Source organism: Ranitomeya imitator, chromosome 6, assembly GCF_032444005.1.
Source record: "Ranitomeya imitator isolate aRanImi1 chromosome 6, aRanImi1.pri, whole genome shotgun sequence".
Lineage (NCBI taxonomy): Eukaryota > Metazoa > Chordata > Amphibia > Anura > Dendrobatidae > Ranitomeya > Ranitomeya imitator.
This window is the reverse complement of record NC_091287.1, coordinates 468416083-468434421: the sequence shown is the minus strand read 5'-3', so window position 1 is coordinate 468434421 and position 18339 is coordinate 468416083. Positions and strand designations below refer to the sequence as shown.

The following is an 18339-nucleotide window of genomic DNA, read 5'->3' as shown; positions in this document are numbered from 1 at the left end:
ATGTCTTTGTGTAGCTCTCCACATGTGTTCCTTGGCTCTTTGACAATACTTCTGATAATTCTTTTCACTCTTGTCTTAAATCTTGTGGGGTCCGTGGCCAGTGAATGATGAAAAGATGTTCTTTCCAATTTCCGGATTATGGCCCCAGCAGTGCTCACTGGAATCTTCAGTAGTTTAGAAATTCTTCTGTAACCAATGCCATCAGTTTGTGTTGCAACAATAGGGTTGCGAGGGTCTTGAGACAGCTCACTGGTTTAACCTATCATGGGATGTTTCTTGTGTGGCATCTTGAAAATGAGACACCTTTTTATAGGCCATCAGTTGAACCAGCTGACAATATTTTTCACCAAGTGGCAGGATTACTTCCTAATTAGGGTGCTTTCACACTGCGTTCTGGCACTTGTTCGGTGGCCCCATTGAGGCTTACGTCCGAACCTCTCACATCATTATTGGGTGTATACACCTACTGGAGGCAGACATTTAGAAGTAGTAAAGTAGTAGACTGTGTCTGAGTGACCGTCTCCAGTAAGCATATACACTAGAAAATGATGCATGACTATGGCTCGATCGAAACTCGATTTATGGAGGTGGTGGTTGGGGGTCAGACAAGCCCCCACAGGGCCACCAAACAAGTTCCAAAAAGCAGTGTGAAAGCACCCTAAATTTAGTGGTCTGATAACAAACGACCTGATGGCTGAGGCTCAGACTCCGGGCACACCATTGTGACCATCACTTTCCTGACATTATAGTGATAGGAACGACTGACTACATCACATAGGACACACACTGAACATAAGGCGCCATACCTGAGGCTGGTTTTCCCAAGTTCGGTGCTTGGGGTAAGCGGGAATTTGCTGTGGACACGGAGGCAGGGGAATTAGTCTTCTTCAGTGACGGGGGCTTGTACTGCACATAAATACACATAGATGTTACCAAGGCTGGCGCGTATGCAGACATCAGTGCTACACGTGATAGCAGCTCAGCATCAGCCGGATTCATCAAAGCGCTTCAGATATATTTCTGGAGGAAATTGTTCTAAACGTAACGCAGACATCAAAGCTCCTCTAATTTATTACGAGTGATCGCGTTCCTTACATTGACTGGAGTAAGATCTCTGGCTTGTTGCACAGAGGCACACGTCACTTTTCACAAGCTAGAAATTCATTTAAGAGGTTGTTCACTACTTTCTCATTGATAACCTATCCTTAGGACAGGTCATCAATGTCTGATCGGTCCGTCTTCTCATAGTGGCCGCCGACACAGACACAGCTGATCGGCGGGGTGCGGGGTGTCGGACCCTGACCGATCAGACATGGATGACCTATTCTAAGGATAGGTTTTCTGTGTAAAAGTAGTGGACAACCTCTTTATTTAGTGATTTTCAGGATCTCTACCAGTTGTCATCTAATAGGAACCATTATTGCTGACCATGCAAGTAACTGCTGAATGACAGCAAACATACAGAAAACAGAAAGAAATACAGAATATCGCCATGTGCAACACCACGAGACTGATAACGCCGGAGAAAACACAGAAAGTCACCCATTAGTGGATGTACACATCATGCTTCTGTTTCAGTGTCTTTAACAGAAGTGCTAAGGATCCAAACAAAATTGTAAGTCTTAGGGTATGTGCACACGTAGACGGAACCTCTGCAGATTTTTCCGCACCTGTTTTGAGAAATCCGCAGGTAAAAATCACTGCGTTTGGGGGCGTGGCCTAGCGACGAATGTGAGCGGACGTGCGAAGGGTCTCTCTCCCTGCACCGCTCCTTAAACCTACCCTTTCAGGCGCCGCCGAACGCCGAAAACCGGGCAGAGGGACCCCGCAAGTCCCCGGCGAGGGGAAGAAGGCTCCGGAGTTGATAAGCGGTGAGGAGCGGAGATGCCGCGCCGCAAACAGTCGGCGCCTGCAGCCGGCGCGAAAATTCAAGATGGCGCCGTGGCCGAGGAGGAGGCGGCCAGGGCCAGCGCTACATACCGCCGGAGGCTGGAGGTAATAGCCCGGCTGGAGCGATTTGCCCGCACGGAGGAGGGGGGAGCCCTGCTGCTGGGTCCAGAGGGACTTGAGGTGGAGGAAGCCCTGATGAGGCAAGAAAGTGGAGGGGACGCTGGGACCGGTGAAGTGGAGGTGCAATGTTCCCCAGGGAGGGCGCAGGGAGCGCACAGTGCAGAAAGTGTGACACCTGCTGCTAGCCCTGTGCAGACCAATGACTCTGATGTGGTACAGCAGCCAAGGATGGGGGAACCAACACTGCAGGACATTTTCTCTGTCGTTATTCACTGCAAATCTGCCTTGGCCGCGCTGAATCTGAGGGTGGATGATCTGACAGTTGAAATAAAGTCCCTTAACTCTGCTATGCGCAAAGTGGAGAAAAGAGTGGAGGTGGTGGAGGAGCGTGTGGGCAGTGTGGAGGATCAGACAAACGAACTGTTAAAAAGAGAAAAGAAATATATTCAACGAATTGCAGAGCTGGAATTTAAGACAGACGATTTGGAAAACCGATCTCGGAGAAACAATTTAAGAATAATTGGGGTGCCGGAGAAGGTGGAGGGAAATAATTCCACTGAATATATTGAGGCATGGCTCAAGAACTCGGTGGGAGGAGCAGACCTTACCAAACATTTCTCGGTGGAAAGGGCTCATCGGGTCCCCACTCGCCCTCTGCCGCCCGGCTCGGCCCCTCGTGCCATATTGGCAAAAATTCTGGACTACCGGGATCGGGAGACTTTACTGAGAAAGGCCAGGCTGAGTGATGGCCTGAGCATAAATGGGAATCGGATCTCCATTTATCCGGACTACTCGGCATCGGTGCAGAAACTTAGAATGAAGTTTGGGGAGGTCAAGCGACGGCTCCGTGAACTGGACCTAAAATATTCAATGCTCTACCCAGCTAAGCTTAGGGTGGTGGCGCTGGACCGTGTTCAATTTTTTCAAAATCCGGAGGAGGCGATGCAATGGCTGGACACCAACGCCAAGAAGATTGGCACTGAGCGGAACCGTTAAGACTCTTTCGGAAGGATTGTGACTCTGCTGGTTCTGCCTCTCTTCGTTGGAGGGGTCCTTTCTGAATGTTACTGTTGCAGATGGTTCAACTGCACCTAACGTTTACAGTATTATGTTCGGCGGCGTAATGAATATTTCATATTGGTCGCGGTGTGGGGGGAAGAGATGGACGGCAAAAGACTTAGTTCTAGGGTATACTAAGTGCCCTCGGTTCTCATATAGAGAAAGAAAGTTCGGAGTATCTGAGTTATCTTGAGTTTTAGATGGGGAAGGTTGGGTTAGTTGTTGGGATGGGGGGTGGGAAGGGGGGGAGGAGGGCATTGGGGGAGACCTGGGAGAGACGATCCTTATTTTATACCTTTTTCTAAGGAAATGGGAGGGAAGGTTAATATTATAAGTTGGAATGTTAGGGGGCTAGCGGACGCTACTAAACGTGCGGCAATATTTCAGTACTTAGTGAAACAGAGGCCCTCGGTGATATGCCTGCAAGAAACTCACTTAGTGGAGGAAAAAGTAGATATGTTACAGAAAAAATGGGTGCGCAGGGCATATCACTCGACTTTCTCTAATTATGCAAGGGGGGTGTCTGTTTTGATCCATACTGGTACTCCATTTGAGGAAGTTGAGGTTAAAATTGATAAAGATGGTCAGTATGTCCTTTTGGTGTGTAAAATTCTTAACCGTCTGATTTGCATTGTTTCAATATATATACCCCCGCCGTATTCTGGTAAGAAAATTCAAGAGATTTTGGAGCATATGAGAGGGTGGGTCGGGGTTCCTCTTCTGGTGGTTGGAGATGTGAACAATATTGCCGACGACCATTGGGATAAGAGTAATCACGCTCCGCTACGTAGGGACGGTAATGGCACTCCTTTTGGGAATTACCTTAGAGAAATAGGCTGGATTGACTTATGGCGGGTTCGAAACGCTAATACTTATTCTTATTCCTGTTACTCGACCACGTATGGTTCTATGTCTCGTATCGATGTCGCCATGGGCAATGATGGGATGAACGAATTGTTAAGTGAGGTGGAATATAATCCCAGGATTCTATCAGATCATAGTCCAGTTCGGGTCTCATTAAAATTATCTGAACAGGTTGGTTCACGGAAGATGGGATGGAAGGTTCACCCCTCCTGGCTACAACTCTTGGACATGGAAAGGGTGGGGGCTGAAATAGAGGAGTTTTTTAGGATTAATGACGGGAGTGCGGAATGCCACGTAGTATGGGACACCATGAAGGCGTATTTAAGGGGGATTCTGTTTCGTGACATTTCACGACACAAGACTAGGACTAGAGTACAGGATCAAGCTATTCTGGAAGAACTGAAGGCAGCTGAGGCAGCATTGGGGGCCCATTGTACTAAGGAGTCTCAGAGTCGGATGAGGAAGGCCCAAGAGGAGGTCAATCAATTATATTTGAGAAGGGCGGAGAGATTGCGGGCCTTTCAAAAAGCGTCTTTCTATTCAGAGGGGGAAAAGGTGGGGCATTTACTTTCGGTAGTGGCGTCTGCACAGAGGGACTCCTCATGTCTACTCCATTAGGAGGGAAGATGGAATATTGGTTACTCAGGGGGAGCAGATTTTGGAAGTGTTTAGGAAATTCTACAATAAGCTATATACTTCAAGTGTGGACAGGGGGGCTGAGGACATGACGGGCTACTTGGAGGGGATTGACCTGCCTAGGTTGAGCAAAGAAGACTGTGAGTTGTTGGAGGAGCCGATTGGGGAGGAAGAATTGGGGGCCGCTTTGGCGGGGGTTGCTGGGGGCAGGGCTCCGGGGGCGGATGGTATTCCAGCTGAGATGTACAAGGTATTGAAAGAAACTTTGTTGGCCAAACTGTCGGAGGTGTATAATAGGTCATTGGAAAGAGGGGAGTTACCTGTTTCAATGAGAGAGGCTATCGTGGTCGTTATCCCTAAGGCCGACAAGGACCCACAATTACCAGAATCCTATAGACCAATCTCACTTTTGACGGCTGACATTAAGATACTGGCAAAAGCTCTGGCAAACAGGTTATCTAGGGTGATTGACAGACTGGTTCACCCGGATCAGTCAGGCTTTATGCCCAATAAATAAACGGCACTTAATCTGAGAAGGTTATTTTTAAATTTGCAAATCCCTTCTGACAATGTTGGCAAACGGGTTGTGGTATCCTTGGACGCTCATAAGGCTTTTGATTGCGTGGAGTGGAGTTATTTGTGGTCAGTACTGGAACGAATGGGGTTTGGACCTAAATTTATCTCATGGGTGCGGCTGTTGTACTCTTCTCCGGTGGCCAAAATTAGAGTGAATGACGCTCTCTCTGAGACTTTCTCTTTATCTAGAGGTACTAGACAGGGCTGCCCTCTGTCCCCGCTGCTCTTCGCCTTGGCGGTGGAACCCCTTGCCGCAAAGATCAGAGGGTCCCGGGAGGTGATGGGTTTTATGTACGGGGAGGCGGAAGAAAAAGTAGCGTTATACGCTGATGATATCCTGCTCTTCTTGGAAGATTCCGAGGGGACCTTGGTAAAGACGGAGGCCATTATTGAGGAATTCGGGAGTTATTCGGGCTTAAGGATCAATTGGGACAAATCGAATATGATGTTGATAGATGGGGATAGTGGGGACGGTGATGGGGGGGACTCTGTCACAAGGTTGAGGCTAGTTGAGAAATTTAAATACCTGGGGATTCAGATCGCTCTCCCTTTGACTAGCTTTGAGGAACTGAATTTGGCACCTCTTCTGCGTAAGATACGTACCAAGGTCCAGGCGTGGAAAAAGCTACACTTATCGGTAATTAGTAGGATAAACCTGATAAAGATGATTGTGATGCCGCAGTTACTCTATGTGTTGCACAATTCCCCTATATGGATATCGCAGAATAGGTTTCGGAGGATTAGATCTTTGTTTGGTGAGCTGCTCTGGGGTGGGAAGAGCCCCAGATTTAAACAGGAAACCCTACAGAGACCAAAGACGGAGGGAGGGGTGGCATTGCCCAATCCGTGGTTGTATTTTTTGGCCTCACAGTGTCAGCATTTCAAGGGATGGGGAGAGGGGTCAGGTGGGATGCGGGCACCTTGCAGCCTGAGATCATTGATTGGGACAAAGGTGTTGAGTGAGGGCCTAGAGGGGGGACATTTCCGTGAGAAAGGTTCTAAATTTTGCACTGTAAGGCTCATTCACAAGGTGTGGGATAAAGTTAAAGGAATTAGGGGTGTACGGGCACTCACTAGATTCTCACCCATTTGGAACAACTGTGTCCTACAGGAGTTTAGACAGATGGAGGGATTTCATATTTGGAGGGAGGCAGGCATCTCTCGGATGGGCCAGATTTTACATCAGGGTAGAATTAGAGACTTTGAGATATTGCAGGAAGAATTTTTACTCCCGGAGTCTGAGATGTACCAATACCGTCGTCTTTCTCATGCGTACCGGGCACAGTGTAAGAGAGGGCCTGTTGAAATCCAGGTGGATCTTATGCTGGATTTTATCCTTGAAGGGGGAGGCACGAAGGGGGTGATTTCGGTAATATATGAATTCCTTCTATTTTCTTTTCTGGCGGAGCACCCTATTAGAGCAAGGGCGAAATGGGAGGCTGACCTGGGGGCGATTGATGATGACCGATGGGAATCAGTATTGGATTATGTGCCCAGGATATCAATGAGTGAGCCTGGTAGGCTGTCACAATTATTTGTCATTCATAGGGCTTACAGAACCCCAGACATGTTATTTAAAGCCGGATTAAGGCCTAATTCAGAATGCCCTAGATGCTCGCAGTCCGAAGCGGGCATCCTTCATATGTTGTGGCAGTGCCCCAGGCTGTCCTCCTTTTGGGTGGTGGTGTTGAATAAAGTGGGTTTGGCATATAGTTGTAATGTGCCTCGGGATCCTCTGGTATGTGTTTTGGGCTATGTGGAGGAGGTAATAACTGATAAGCTGTATAAAACGGTTATAGCTAGACTGTTATTTATTGCGCGAAAGTTGATCGCCAAATTCTGGATTAGGGAAGAGCCACCAACAAGGAGAGACTTTATGAAGCAAGTGGACCATATCATTGCTTTGGAGAAGAGTATCTATGTTAGGAGGAACAAGATGGACCTCTTTGACAGGTTGTGGAGCCCGTGGCTCGAATCAATGTGACCTGAAGACCTTTTGCCCCTATGGAAATATTTTTTTTGACAAGTCATCTTCCTCTTCTTGTACTTTTGTATGTGATAATTTAGTGGGGGACGACTCTTGACAGGTCTCTAGTGGGTGGGGGGAAGGGGGGTGGGAGTTTGGTTTGGGACTAAATAAGTTTTCTAACAAAAAAAAGTATTGTGTATTTGTATATTGCTGAAAACAAACTATTCCTTTTATTGTTTATGCACAATTTTGATGGTTTAATAAAAATATCTGATTCAAAAAAAAAAAAATCACTGCGTTTTACCTGTGGATTTACTGCGGATTTTATGCGATTTTTGTGCGGAATTCACCTGCGGTTTTACACCTGCGGATTCCTATTATGGAGCAGGTGTAAACAGCTGCGGAATCTGCACAAAGAATGAACATGCTGCGGTTCCAAGCGTTTTTTTCCACAGCATGTGCACTGCGGATTTTGTTTTCCATAGGTTTACATGGTACTGTAAACTCATGGAAAACTGCTGCAAATCTGCAGCGGACAATCCTGTCTATTGTAGGCTGTAGAATGAGTTAACTAAGAATCTTTGAGAAAAATACACTAAAACACAAGGCTTTTTAAAAAGGCTAAAACTAATGCTTAATTGCAATAATTAAAAAACAAAATAAGAAGAAAGGTATATAAATATAAAAAATGGGGAATACAATTACAGGAAAGGAAGGTGGGTATACCTGGAAATAAATAGCGTATGAAGCACTGCAATAATATATTACTGATCAATCCAGGGGACAAAGCTTTCCATAGCGAAACGCGCGTCGGGTTTGGTGCGTCCCTGTGATCCCTTGCACTGCTGGTAATATTATTTTCAATATTATTGTTTGTTTAATGATGTTTGTATACCTTTTCTAATTTATATGCATGCTCTACTCTGGTCTCATATTTGGACACTTAAAGGGAATCTGTCACCCCATTTTTTGACTATAAGCTGTGGCCACCGCCATCAGGGACTTATCTACAACATTCTGTAATGCATTCTGTAATGCTGTAGATAAGCCCCCGATGTAACCTGAAAGATAAGAAAAAGAAGTTAGATTATACTCACCCAGGGGCGGTCCCGGTTTGTTCCAGTCTGATGGGCGTCGAGGTCCGGGTCCAGCGCCTCCCATCTACATGCGATGACGTCCTCTTCCTTGCTTCCTGTCGCGGCTCCGACGCAGGCGTACTTTGTCTGCCCTGTTGAGGGCAACGTAAAGTACTGCAGTGCGCAGGTGCTGCGCCTCTCTGACCTTTTCCGGCACCTGCGCACTGCAGTACTTTGCTCTGCCCTCAATAGGTCAGAGAATTACGCCTGCGTAGGAGCCGCAACAGAAGCAAGGAAGAAGACATCATCGTATGAAGATGGGAGGCGCCGGACAAGGACCGCGACCCCCATCGGAATGGACGGCCCCCTCAGGTGAGTATAATCTAAAGGTACCTTCACACTGAACAACTTTCCAACGAGAACGACAGCGATCCGTGACGTTGCAGCATCCTGGATAGCGATCTCGTGTTTGACACGCAGCAGCGATCAGGATCCCGCTGTGACATCGCTGGTCGGAGCTAGAAGTCCGGAACTTTAATTGGTCATCAGGTTGGCGTGTATCGTCATGTTTGACAGCAAAAGCAACGATGCCAGCAATGTTTTTCATGGAGCGAATAACCAGCGAGAATGATAAGTACGTCACAGGATCGCTCCTGCATCGTTCAGCTGTTGCAGGTGTTTGACGTCTCCTAGCGACCTAAACAGCGACGCTGCAGCGATCGGCTCGTTGTCTATATCGCTGCAGCGTCGCTAAATGTGACGGTACCTTAACTTGTTTTTTTTATCTTTCAGGTTACATCGGGGGCTTATCTACAGCATTACAGAATGCATTACAGAATACTGTAGATAAGCCCCTGATGGCGGTGGCTGCAGCTTATAGGTGAAAAATGGGGTGACAGATTCCCTTTAATAACTTTTAATGAGTCTACCAGGACTTTTCTTATAAACTTTGTTGCTGCTCATAGCTGATATTATACAAGTTTACAATAGAATTATGAGTGTTACAACAGTCCCAGTATGTTATGAACTTATCATTATAGGTATCATATGCGAGTCCACTTTTTTTTTTGAATAATCATGACTGATCAGTAATATATTATTGCAGTGCTTCATTCAATATCTATTTCCAGGTACACGCACCTTCTTTTCCTATATTTGTATTCCCAGTTTTCTATTTTTTTTATATTTATATACCTTTATTCTTTTTTTTTTTTTTTTAAAGGGAACCTGTCACCCCGGAAATCGCGGGTGAGGTAATCCCACCGGTATCAGGGGCTTATCTGCAGCATTCTGTAATGCTGTAGATAAGCCCCCGATGTTACCTGAAAAAGGAGAAAAAGACGTTAGATTATACTCACCCAGGGGCGGTCCCGCTGCTGGTCAGTTCGGATGGGCGTCTCCGGTCCGCTCCGGCGCCTCCTATCTTCTTTCCATGACGTCCTCTTCTGATCTTCAGCCACGGCTCCGGCGCAGGCGTACTTTGCTCTGCCCTCTTGAGGGCAGATGATAGTACTGCAGTGCGCAGGCGCCGGAAAGGTCAGAGGCCCGGCGCCTGCGCACTGCAGTACTTTGTCTGCCCTCAACAGGGCAGAGCAAAGTACGCCTGCGCCGGAGCCGTGGCTGAAGATCAGAAGAGGACGTCTTGGAATGAAGATGGGAGGCGCCGCAGCGGACCGGAGACACCCATCTGACCTGACCAGCAGTGGGACCGCCCCTGGGTGAGTATAATATAACGTCTTTTTCTCCTTTTTCAGGTAACATCGGGGGCTTAGCTACAGCATTACAGAATGCTGCAGATAAGCCCCTGATGCCGGTGGGATTACCTCACCCGCGATTTTCGGGGTGACAGGTTCCCTTTATTAAGTATCGTAATTAAAGATTTGTTTTAGCCTTTCTAAAAAGCCTTGTGTTTTAGTATTTTCTGTATGTATGCTTTTTTTGGCTTAAATATTTAAGATTGTATATATTGGTGTTGCTAAGAATCTGTAATAAACCCTCTGTATTGGGATTCTGCGCTGCCATGTTATACAAGAAGCTTACTCTGCATTCATGTTTTAGAACGTCAGTGCAGATTTATAAGTGGAAAGCCCGTATGTTTAAAGGGAATCTGTCAGCAGGTATTTGCTCCCTCATCTGACAGCAGCCTGATGTAGGCAAAGAGAAGCTGAATCCAGCCATCTATCACATAGTTTACTGGGATCTGACACAATCAGCAATTCATCAGAGCAAAGGAAGCTAACCCCGCCCACATCAGGCTCTGTCCGTAGGCAGTAAGATGCCGATCACAATAGGGGCGGAGTCTGACCAGGAAGCAGGCACTGCTGTGTCCAGTAATGATAAGCTCCTTGTGCTAAAACAATCATTACGAGCAAACAAAACCACCAAGCTCGATAAGAGAGACATCGCTGAATTCTGTGTTTTAACCCCTATCGCTTGCTGTCTTCAGCTGACATAGCAAAAACGTGCTGACAGATTACCTCTAAGACGAGCCTTAGACATTCTGGGTATAAATGTTCTGTGATAGGTAGCAGAGCACTGTCTCGTTACCTGCGTCCGAGGAGCGGCTTTCCCTTTCGGGTCAGCACCTAATTTGCCTTTATTGGATATGCGGGCTGCTTGCTCCTTGCAGAAGGTGATGTGTCTGTCAGCGGCATTCTCATTAAACCTTCTCTGACAGTACGGGCACTGAACATAGTCTAGATGGATAAAGCAGAAAAACAGGCGGTGTCAGTGATTATTAATAGCCTGTCTAAAAAAGAAAAAAAAAAACAGGCTGTGTCTGCATATTTTTTTTTTAGATGAAATATGTATGATATCCCAGCTCATTCTATTTAGGTCACACCCCAAGGAACAAGATGACTAAGGGGAATAGCAGTGCGCTGTCACATACGGTTTGATGCTAAGGCCTTGATGTGGAAACAGGAACACATGGGCTTCTTGCACAGTGAACAAGTCTGTAGGATCATGTTCACACACCACCAAGAAACCTGAAGACACAAAAGAGAATAGTAAAACCAAAAACACTCAGTTTGAAAAAAATTTGCAGTAATCCGCAAGTGCTAGTAAAAGATGTAAAAAACAGGGTATTTGGTTGATACGTTTTTTGCAAAAAATGTATACTAAGCTGCTCTACCAAACTTCACGGTATACCCATATCAGAGCAGTCCTAACTAATGTATGCAATCCCTATCTGATGTATTTAAAAACCTGATCATCTGTATATTACCTGTGTGAACAGGGTTCAGAGAGGAAAAATCCATGTGTGCATACAGAGTAGAACAGCTTTTGTGCAGATAACCCAAGAGGAGTGGTGGAACTCCCCAGTCTTGTAGACACAAGAGAACAATTATGGAAACAGAAACACATGGGCTACTTGCACAGTGAACAAGTCTGTATGATCATGTTCACACACCACCAAGAAACCTGAAGACACAAAAGAGAATAGTAAAACCAAAAACACTCAGTTCGAAAAAAATTTGCAGTAATCCGCAAGTGCTAGTAAAAGATGTAAAAAACATGTGTTTCTGTTTCCATAATTGTTCTCTTGTGTCTACAAGACTGGGGAGTTCCACCACTCCTCTTGGGTTATCTGCACAAAAGCTGTTCTACCCTGTATGCACACATGGATTTTTCCTCTCTGAACCCTGTTCACACAGGTAATATACAGGTGATCAGGTTTTTAAATACATCAGATAGGGATTGCATACATTAGTTAGGACTGCTCTGATATGGGTATACCGTGAAGTTTGGTAGAGCAGCTTAGTATACATTTTTTGCAAAAAACGTATCAACCAAATACCCTGTTTTTTACATCTTTTACTAGCACTTGCGGATTACTGCAAATTTTTTTCAAACTGAATGTTTTTGGTTTTACTATTCTCTTTTGTGTCTTCAGGTTTCTTGGTGGTGTGTGAATATGTTCCTACAGACTTGTTCACTGTGCAAGTAGCCCATGTGTTTCTGTTTCCATAATTGTTCTCTTGTGTCTACAAGACTGGGGAGTTATCCACCACCACTCCTCTTGGGTTATCTGCACAAAAGCTGTTCTACTCTGTATGCACACATGGATTTTTCCTCTCTGAACCCTGTTCACACAGGTAATATACAGATGATCAGGTTTTTAAATACATCAGATAGGGATTGCATACATTAGTTAGGACTAGGGTTGAGCGAAACGGGTCGTTCACTTTCAAAAGTCGCCGACTTTTGGAAAAGTCGGGTTTCATGAAACCCGATCCGACCTCTGTGCGTGGTCAACCATGCGGTACGCGACTTTCGCGCCAAAGTCGCGTTTCAATGACGTGAAAAGCGCCATTTCTCAGCCAATGAAGGTGAACGCAGAGTGTGGGCAGCGTGATGACATAGGTCCTGGTCCCCACCATCTTAGAGAAGGGCATTGCAGTGATTGGCTTGCTGTCTGCGGCGTCACAGGGGCTATAAAGGGGCGTTCCCGCTGACCGCCATCTTACTGCTGCCAATCTGAGCTTAGGGAGAGGTTGCTGCCGCTTCGTCAGAAGCAGGGATAGTGTTAGGCAGGGTCCATTAACCACCAAACCGCTTGTGCTGTAGCGATTTCCACTGTCCAACACCACCTTCGGTGTGCAGGGACAGTGGAAGCTACTTTTTTTTTTTTCTCAGCGCTGTAGCTCATTGGGCTGCCCTAGAAGGCTCCCTGATAGCTGCATTGCTGTGTGTACGCCGCTGTGCAAACCAACTGCTTTTTTCAAAGCACAAATCCTGTTGTTCTGCACAGCTATCTTTTTTGTTTGTCCACACTTTTTATTTAATTTGTGCATCAGTCCACTCCTTATTGCTGCCTGCCATACCTGGCTGAGATTACTGCAGGGAGATAGTAATTGTAGGACAGTCCCTGTTTTTTTGTTTTTTTTTTTGTGGGAGATTAAGATTGGCATTTCTGCTAGAGTGCCATCCCTGTGTGTGCCATCTCTCACTCACTGGGCCATAGAAAGCCTATTTATTTTTTTGCTTGATTTGGGTTCTAAAATCTACCTGAAAAAATCACTACATCAATCAGTGGGAGATAAATATTGGCCTCTGGGCTTGTGTGCCACTCCTGACTCCTGTGTGTGCCATCTCTCACTCAGTGGGCCATAGAAAGCCTATTTATTTTTTTGCTTGATTAGGGTTCTAAAATCTACCTGAAAAAATCACTACATCAATCAGTGGGAGATAAATATTGGCCTCAGGGCTTGTGTGCCACTCCTGACTCCTGTGTGTGCCATCTCTCACTCAGTGGGCCATAGAAAGCCTATTTTTTTTTTATTTGGTTTCTAAATTGTCCTTGAAAAAATCATTTTATTTTATTTTGTTTCTAAAGTCTCCCTGAAAAAATAAATAAATAAATAAAACAGTGGGAGATTAATATTGCCCTTTCTGCTTGTGTGCCACTCCTGACTCCTGTGTGTGCCATCTCTCACTCAGTGGGGCATAGAAAGCCTTTTTTTGTTTTTTTATTTTGTTTCTAAAGTCTCCCTGAAAAAAAAAAAAAAGAAAAAAAAAAAAAAAAACAGTGGGAGATTAATATTGACATTTGTGCTTGAGTGACAGTCCTGCGTGTGTGGCATCTCTGTGATTTGGTGCCACAGAAAACAGAGTGTGTAACATTGTGCCTGATTTTCCTTGTGGTCTCACCAACCTGTAAAGGGATATTGAAATCATACTGAAGTCATAGGTCACCGTGTAAGTTGTTTGACAGCAACAAATAAAGTTACTTTGGTTAAGTTTTTAAAACAATGAGGAAGTCTGGTGCAAGAGGTCGTGGCCGTGGGCGTTCATTGTCAGCTGGTAATGATGGTAGTGGTAGTGGAGCATCAGGTGGTCGTGGGAAAAAAAATATTCCACCTAAGTCTGGAGCTGTGGAGCCAGGTTCGTCGTCTGGCTACACAAGGCCTCGAACGCTCCCTTTTCTGGGAGTAGGAAAACAGCTTTTAAAGCCAGAGCAGCAAGAGCAAGTTTTGGCTTATCTTGCTGACTCAGCCTCTAGCTCTTTTGCCTCCTCTTCTGAAACTGGTAAATGCAAAAGCAGCGCGTCGCTTGTGGATGTTCACGGTCAGGGACAAGTCGCTTCCTTGTCCTCTTCAGCAAAAACAACAACAAGAGAGAAGGATGCAGCAGGCGACACAACGGGTTACTCCATGGAGCTCTTTACACATACCGTCCCTGGCTTAGAAAGTGAAACAGTTAACAGGCCATGCCCATTACAAGTAGATTCTGACATGGAGTGCACTGATGCACAGCCACAGCCTGACTACTATGCTGGTCCTTTGACTCAGACCACAACATTGCCCTCTCAGGGTACTGATCCACAATCAGACCCTGATGAGACTATAAAGGCACAGATGATTGGCCTCGGGGAGACCAAAACATCCAACACCGCGGAGACACCATCATGTGTTTCTCAACGCAGTGATTCCAGAACACTGCCCCCATCCCTTATGGGAAATATGCAGATGCATGTAAAGAAGCTGCGGAGACACCATCACGTGTTTCTCGACGCAAGCAGTGAATAGCCAGGCCTTTCCCCGGGAAGGAACAACCACGGGAAGGGCAGCATCCTATGAAGGAAAGCCACCTATGCCAAGCATGGTATCCATCCACAGACAGCTGTTTCGGGGTTTTTGCCCCTCATCAGTGTGGAGTAGGAATCTGGCTATTAGGAGCAGTGCCTAGTAAAAAGGCTATAAAGGCACAGATGATTGGCCTCGGGGAGACCAAAACATCCAACACCGCGGAGACACCATCATGTGTTTCTCAACGCAGTGATTCCAGAACACTGCCCCCATCCCTTATGGGAAATATGCAGATGCACGTAAAGAAGCTGCGGAGACACCATCACGTGTTTCTCGACGCAAGCAGTGAATAGCCAGGCCTTTCCCCGGGAAGGAACAACCACGAGAAGGGCAGCATCCTATGAAGGAAAGCCACCTATGCCAAGCATGGTATCCATCCACAGACAGCTGTTTCGGGGTTTTGCCCCTCATCAGTGTGGAGTAGGAAACACATGATGGTGTCTCCGCGGTGTTGGATGTTTTGGTCTCCCCGAGGCCAATCATCTGTGCCTTTATAGCCTTTTTACTAGGCACTGCTCCTAATAGCCAGATTCCTACTCCACACTGATGAAGGGCAAAAACCCCGAAACAGCTGTCTGTGGATGGATACCATGCTTGGCATAGGTGGCTTTCCTTCATAGGATGCTGCCCTTCCCGTGGTTGTTCCTTCCCGGGGAAAGGCCTGGCTATTCACTGCTTGCGTCGAGAAACACGTGATGGTGTCTCCGCAGCTTCTTTACATGCACCTGATGAGACTATGTTGCCCCGTCACGAACGCTATACCACCGACCGACACGGTGACACAGACGAAGTTGCACACGAGCTAGAAGAGGAGGTAATAGATGACCCAGTTGCTGACCCAGATTGGCAGCCATTGGGGGAACAGGGTGCAGGCGGCAGTAGTTCAGAAGCGGAGGTGGAGGAGGGGCCGCAGCAGGCATCAACATCGCAACAGGTTCCATCTGCCGGGCCCGTATCTGGCCCAAAACGCGTGTCAAAGCCAAAACCTGTTGGAGGACAGCGTGGCCATCCGGTTAAAGCTCAGTCTGCAATCCCTGAAAAGGGATCCGATGCTAGGAAGAGTGCAGTCTGGCATTTTTTTTAAACAACATCCAATTGATCAGCGCAAAGTCATCTGTCAAAAATGTTCAACTAGCTTAAGCAGAGGTCAGAATCTGAAAAGTATCAATACAAGTTGCATGCACAGACATTTAACCACCATGCATTTTCAAGCCTGGACTAACTACCAAACGTCCCTTAAGGTTGTAGCACCCTCGGCCAATGAAGCTAGTCAGCAACGCAACATCCCTTCCGTCACTGTAAGGCCACCATTTTCCGCACCACCGGCAGTATCTGTGCAGGTTTCTTTGCCAGCCAAAAGCAGTCAGGGTCAGGGAATCACCAGTTTTGTAGGAGGAAATATTGCATCTAGGGCACCGGCGGAAACAATACCGTCTCCAACCGTCTCTCAGTCTGCCATGTCCACCGGCACACCCGCAAGTTCCACGATCTCCAGCTCTCCAGTCCAGCTCACCCTACATGAGACTCTGGTTAGAAAAAGGAAGTACTTATCCTCGCATCCGCGTAAACAGGGTTTTAACGCCCACATAGCTAGACTAATCTCGTTAGAGATGATGCCCTACCGGTTAGTTGAAAGTGAAGCTTTCAAAGCCCTGATGGAGTATGCTGAACCACGCTACGAGCTACCCAGTCGACACTTTTTTTCCAGAAAAGCCATCCCAGCCCTGCACCAGCATGTTAAACAGCGCATCGTCCATGCACTCAGGCAATCTGTGAGTACAAAGGTGCACCTGACTACAGATGCATGGACCAGTAGGCATGGCCAGGGACGTTACGTGTCCATCACGGCACACTGGGTGAATGTGGTGGATGCAGGGTCCACAGGGGACATCAATTTCGGGACAGTTGTGCCTAGCCCACGGTCTAGGAAACAGTTGGCTGTAGGCATTCGCACCCCCTCCTCCTCCTGCAGAAGCGACAGCTCTTCCACAGACCGCAGTCGGCCAACCACTCCATCGGCAGCTGACACTGTTGCACACCAGTTGTCCCATTATGGGCCAGCTACTGGCAAGCGTCAGCAGGCTGTATTGGCTATGAAGTGTTTGGGCGACAACAGACACACCGCGGAAGTTCTGTCCGAGTTTTTGCAACAAGAAACGCAGTCGTGGCTGGGCACAGTAGATCTTGAGGCAGGCAAGGTAGTGAGTGATAACGGAAGGAATTTCATGGCTGCCATCTCCCTTTCCCAACTGAAACACATTCCTTGCCTGGCTCACACCTTAAACCTGGTGGTGCAGTGCTTATTGAAAACTTATCCTGGGTTCTCCGACCTGCTCCTCAAAGTGCGTGGACTTTGCTCACATATCCGACGTTCGCCTGTACACTCCAGCCGTATGCAGACCTATCAGCGGTCTTTGAACCTTCCCCAGCATCGCCTAATCATAGACGTTGCAACAAGGTGGAACTCAACACTGCACATGCTTCAGAGACTGTGCCAACAGAGGCGGGCTGTTATGTTTTTGTGGGAGGATACACATACACGGGCAGGCAGTAGGATGGCAGACATGGAGTTATCAGGTGTGCAGTGGTCGAAGATACAAGACATGTGTCAAGTCCTTCAGTGTTTTGAAGAATGCACACGGCTGGTTAGTGCAGACAACGCCATAATAAGCATGAGCATCCCCCTAATGTGTCTGCTGATGCAAAGTTTGACGCACATAAAGGATCAGGCGTCTGCACCAGAGGAAGAGGAAAGCCTTGATGACAGTCAGCCATTGTCTGGTTAGGGCAGTGTACAGGACGAGGTAGCGGGCGAAGAGGAGGTGGAGGACGAGGAGGATGATGGGGATGAGTATATTTTTAATGAGGAAGCTTTCCCGGGGGCACTGGAAATTGGTTGCGTGGCAAGGCCGGGTTCTGGTTTTTGAGGGACACAAGTGACGTAGATTTGCCTGAAACTGCCCCTCAACCAATCACAACCGCAGATTTGACAACTGGAACTTTGGCCCACATGGCGGATTATGCCTTACGTATCCTCAAAAGGGACACACGCATAACTAAAATGATGAACGATGATGATTACTGGTTGGCCTGCCTCCTTGATCCTCGCTATAAAGGCAAATTGCAAAATATTATGCCACATGAGAACTTGGAACTAATATTAGCAACCAAACAATCAACTCTTGTTGATCGTTTGCTTCAGGCATTCCCAGCACACAGCGCTCATGATCGTTCTCACACGAGCTCCAGGGGGCAGCAGACCAGGAGTGTTAGGGGTGCACACATCAGAAGTGGCGTTGGACAGAGGGGTTTTCTGACCAGGTTGTGGAGTGATTTTGCTATGACCGCAGACAGGACAGGTACTGCTGCACCAATTGAAAGTGACAGGAGACAACATTTGTCCAGTATGGTTACTAACTATTTTTCATCCCTTATCGATGTTCTCCCTCAACCGTCATTCCCATTTGATTACTGGGCATCAAAATTAGACACCTGGCCAGAATTGGCAGAATATGCATTGCAGGAGCTTGCTTGCCCGGCAGCTAGTGTCCTATCAGAA

The 18339-nt window shown here is 46.9% G+C and overlaps 1 protein-coding gene across 1 annotated transcript in view; it reads right to left on the bottom strand.

Annotated features, from left to right (window-relative positions):
* ZC2HC1A (zinc finger C2HC-type containing 1A) overlaps window positions 1-18339 on the bottom strand; it is a 95036-nt gene that overhangs the window by 28307 nt on the left and 48390 nt on the right. Inside the window, exons 5-6 of the mRNA XM_069731512.1 lie at window positions 10738-10886; window positions 807-906 (exon numbers count right to left, since the gene is read on the bottom strand). Of these exons, the coding sequence (XP_069587613.1) occupies window positions 807-906; window positions 10738-10886 (249 nt within the window). The remainder of the gene's footprint in view (window positions 1-806; window positions 907-10737; window positions 10887-18339) is intronic.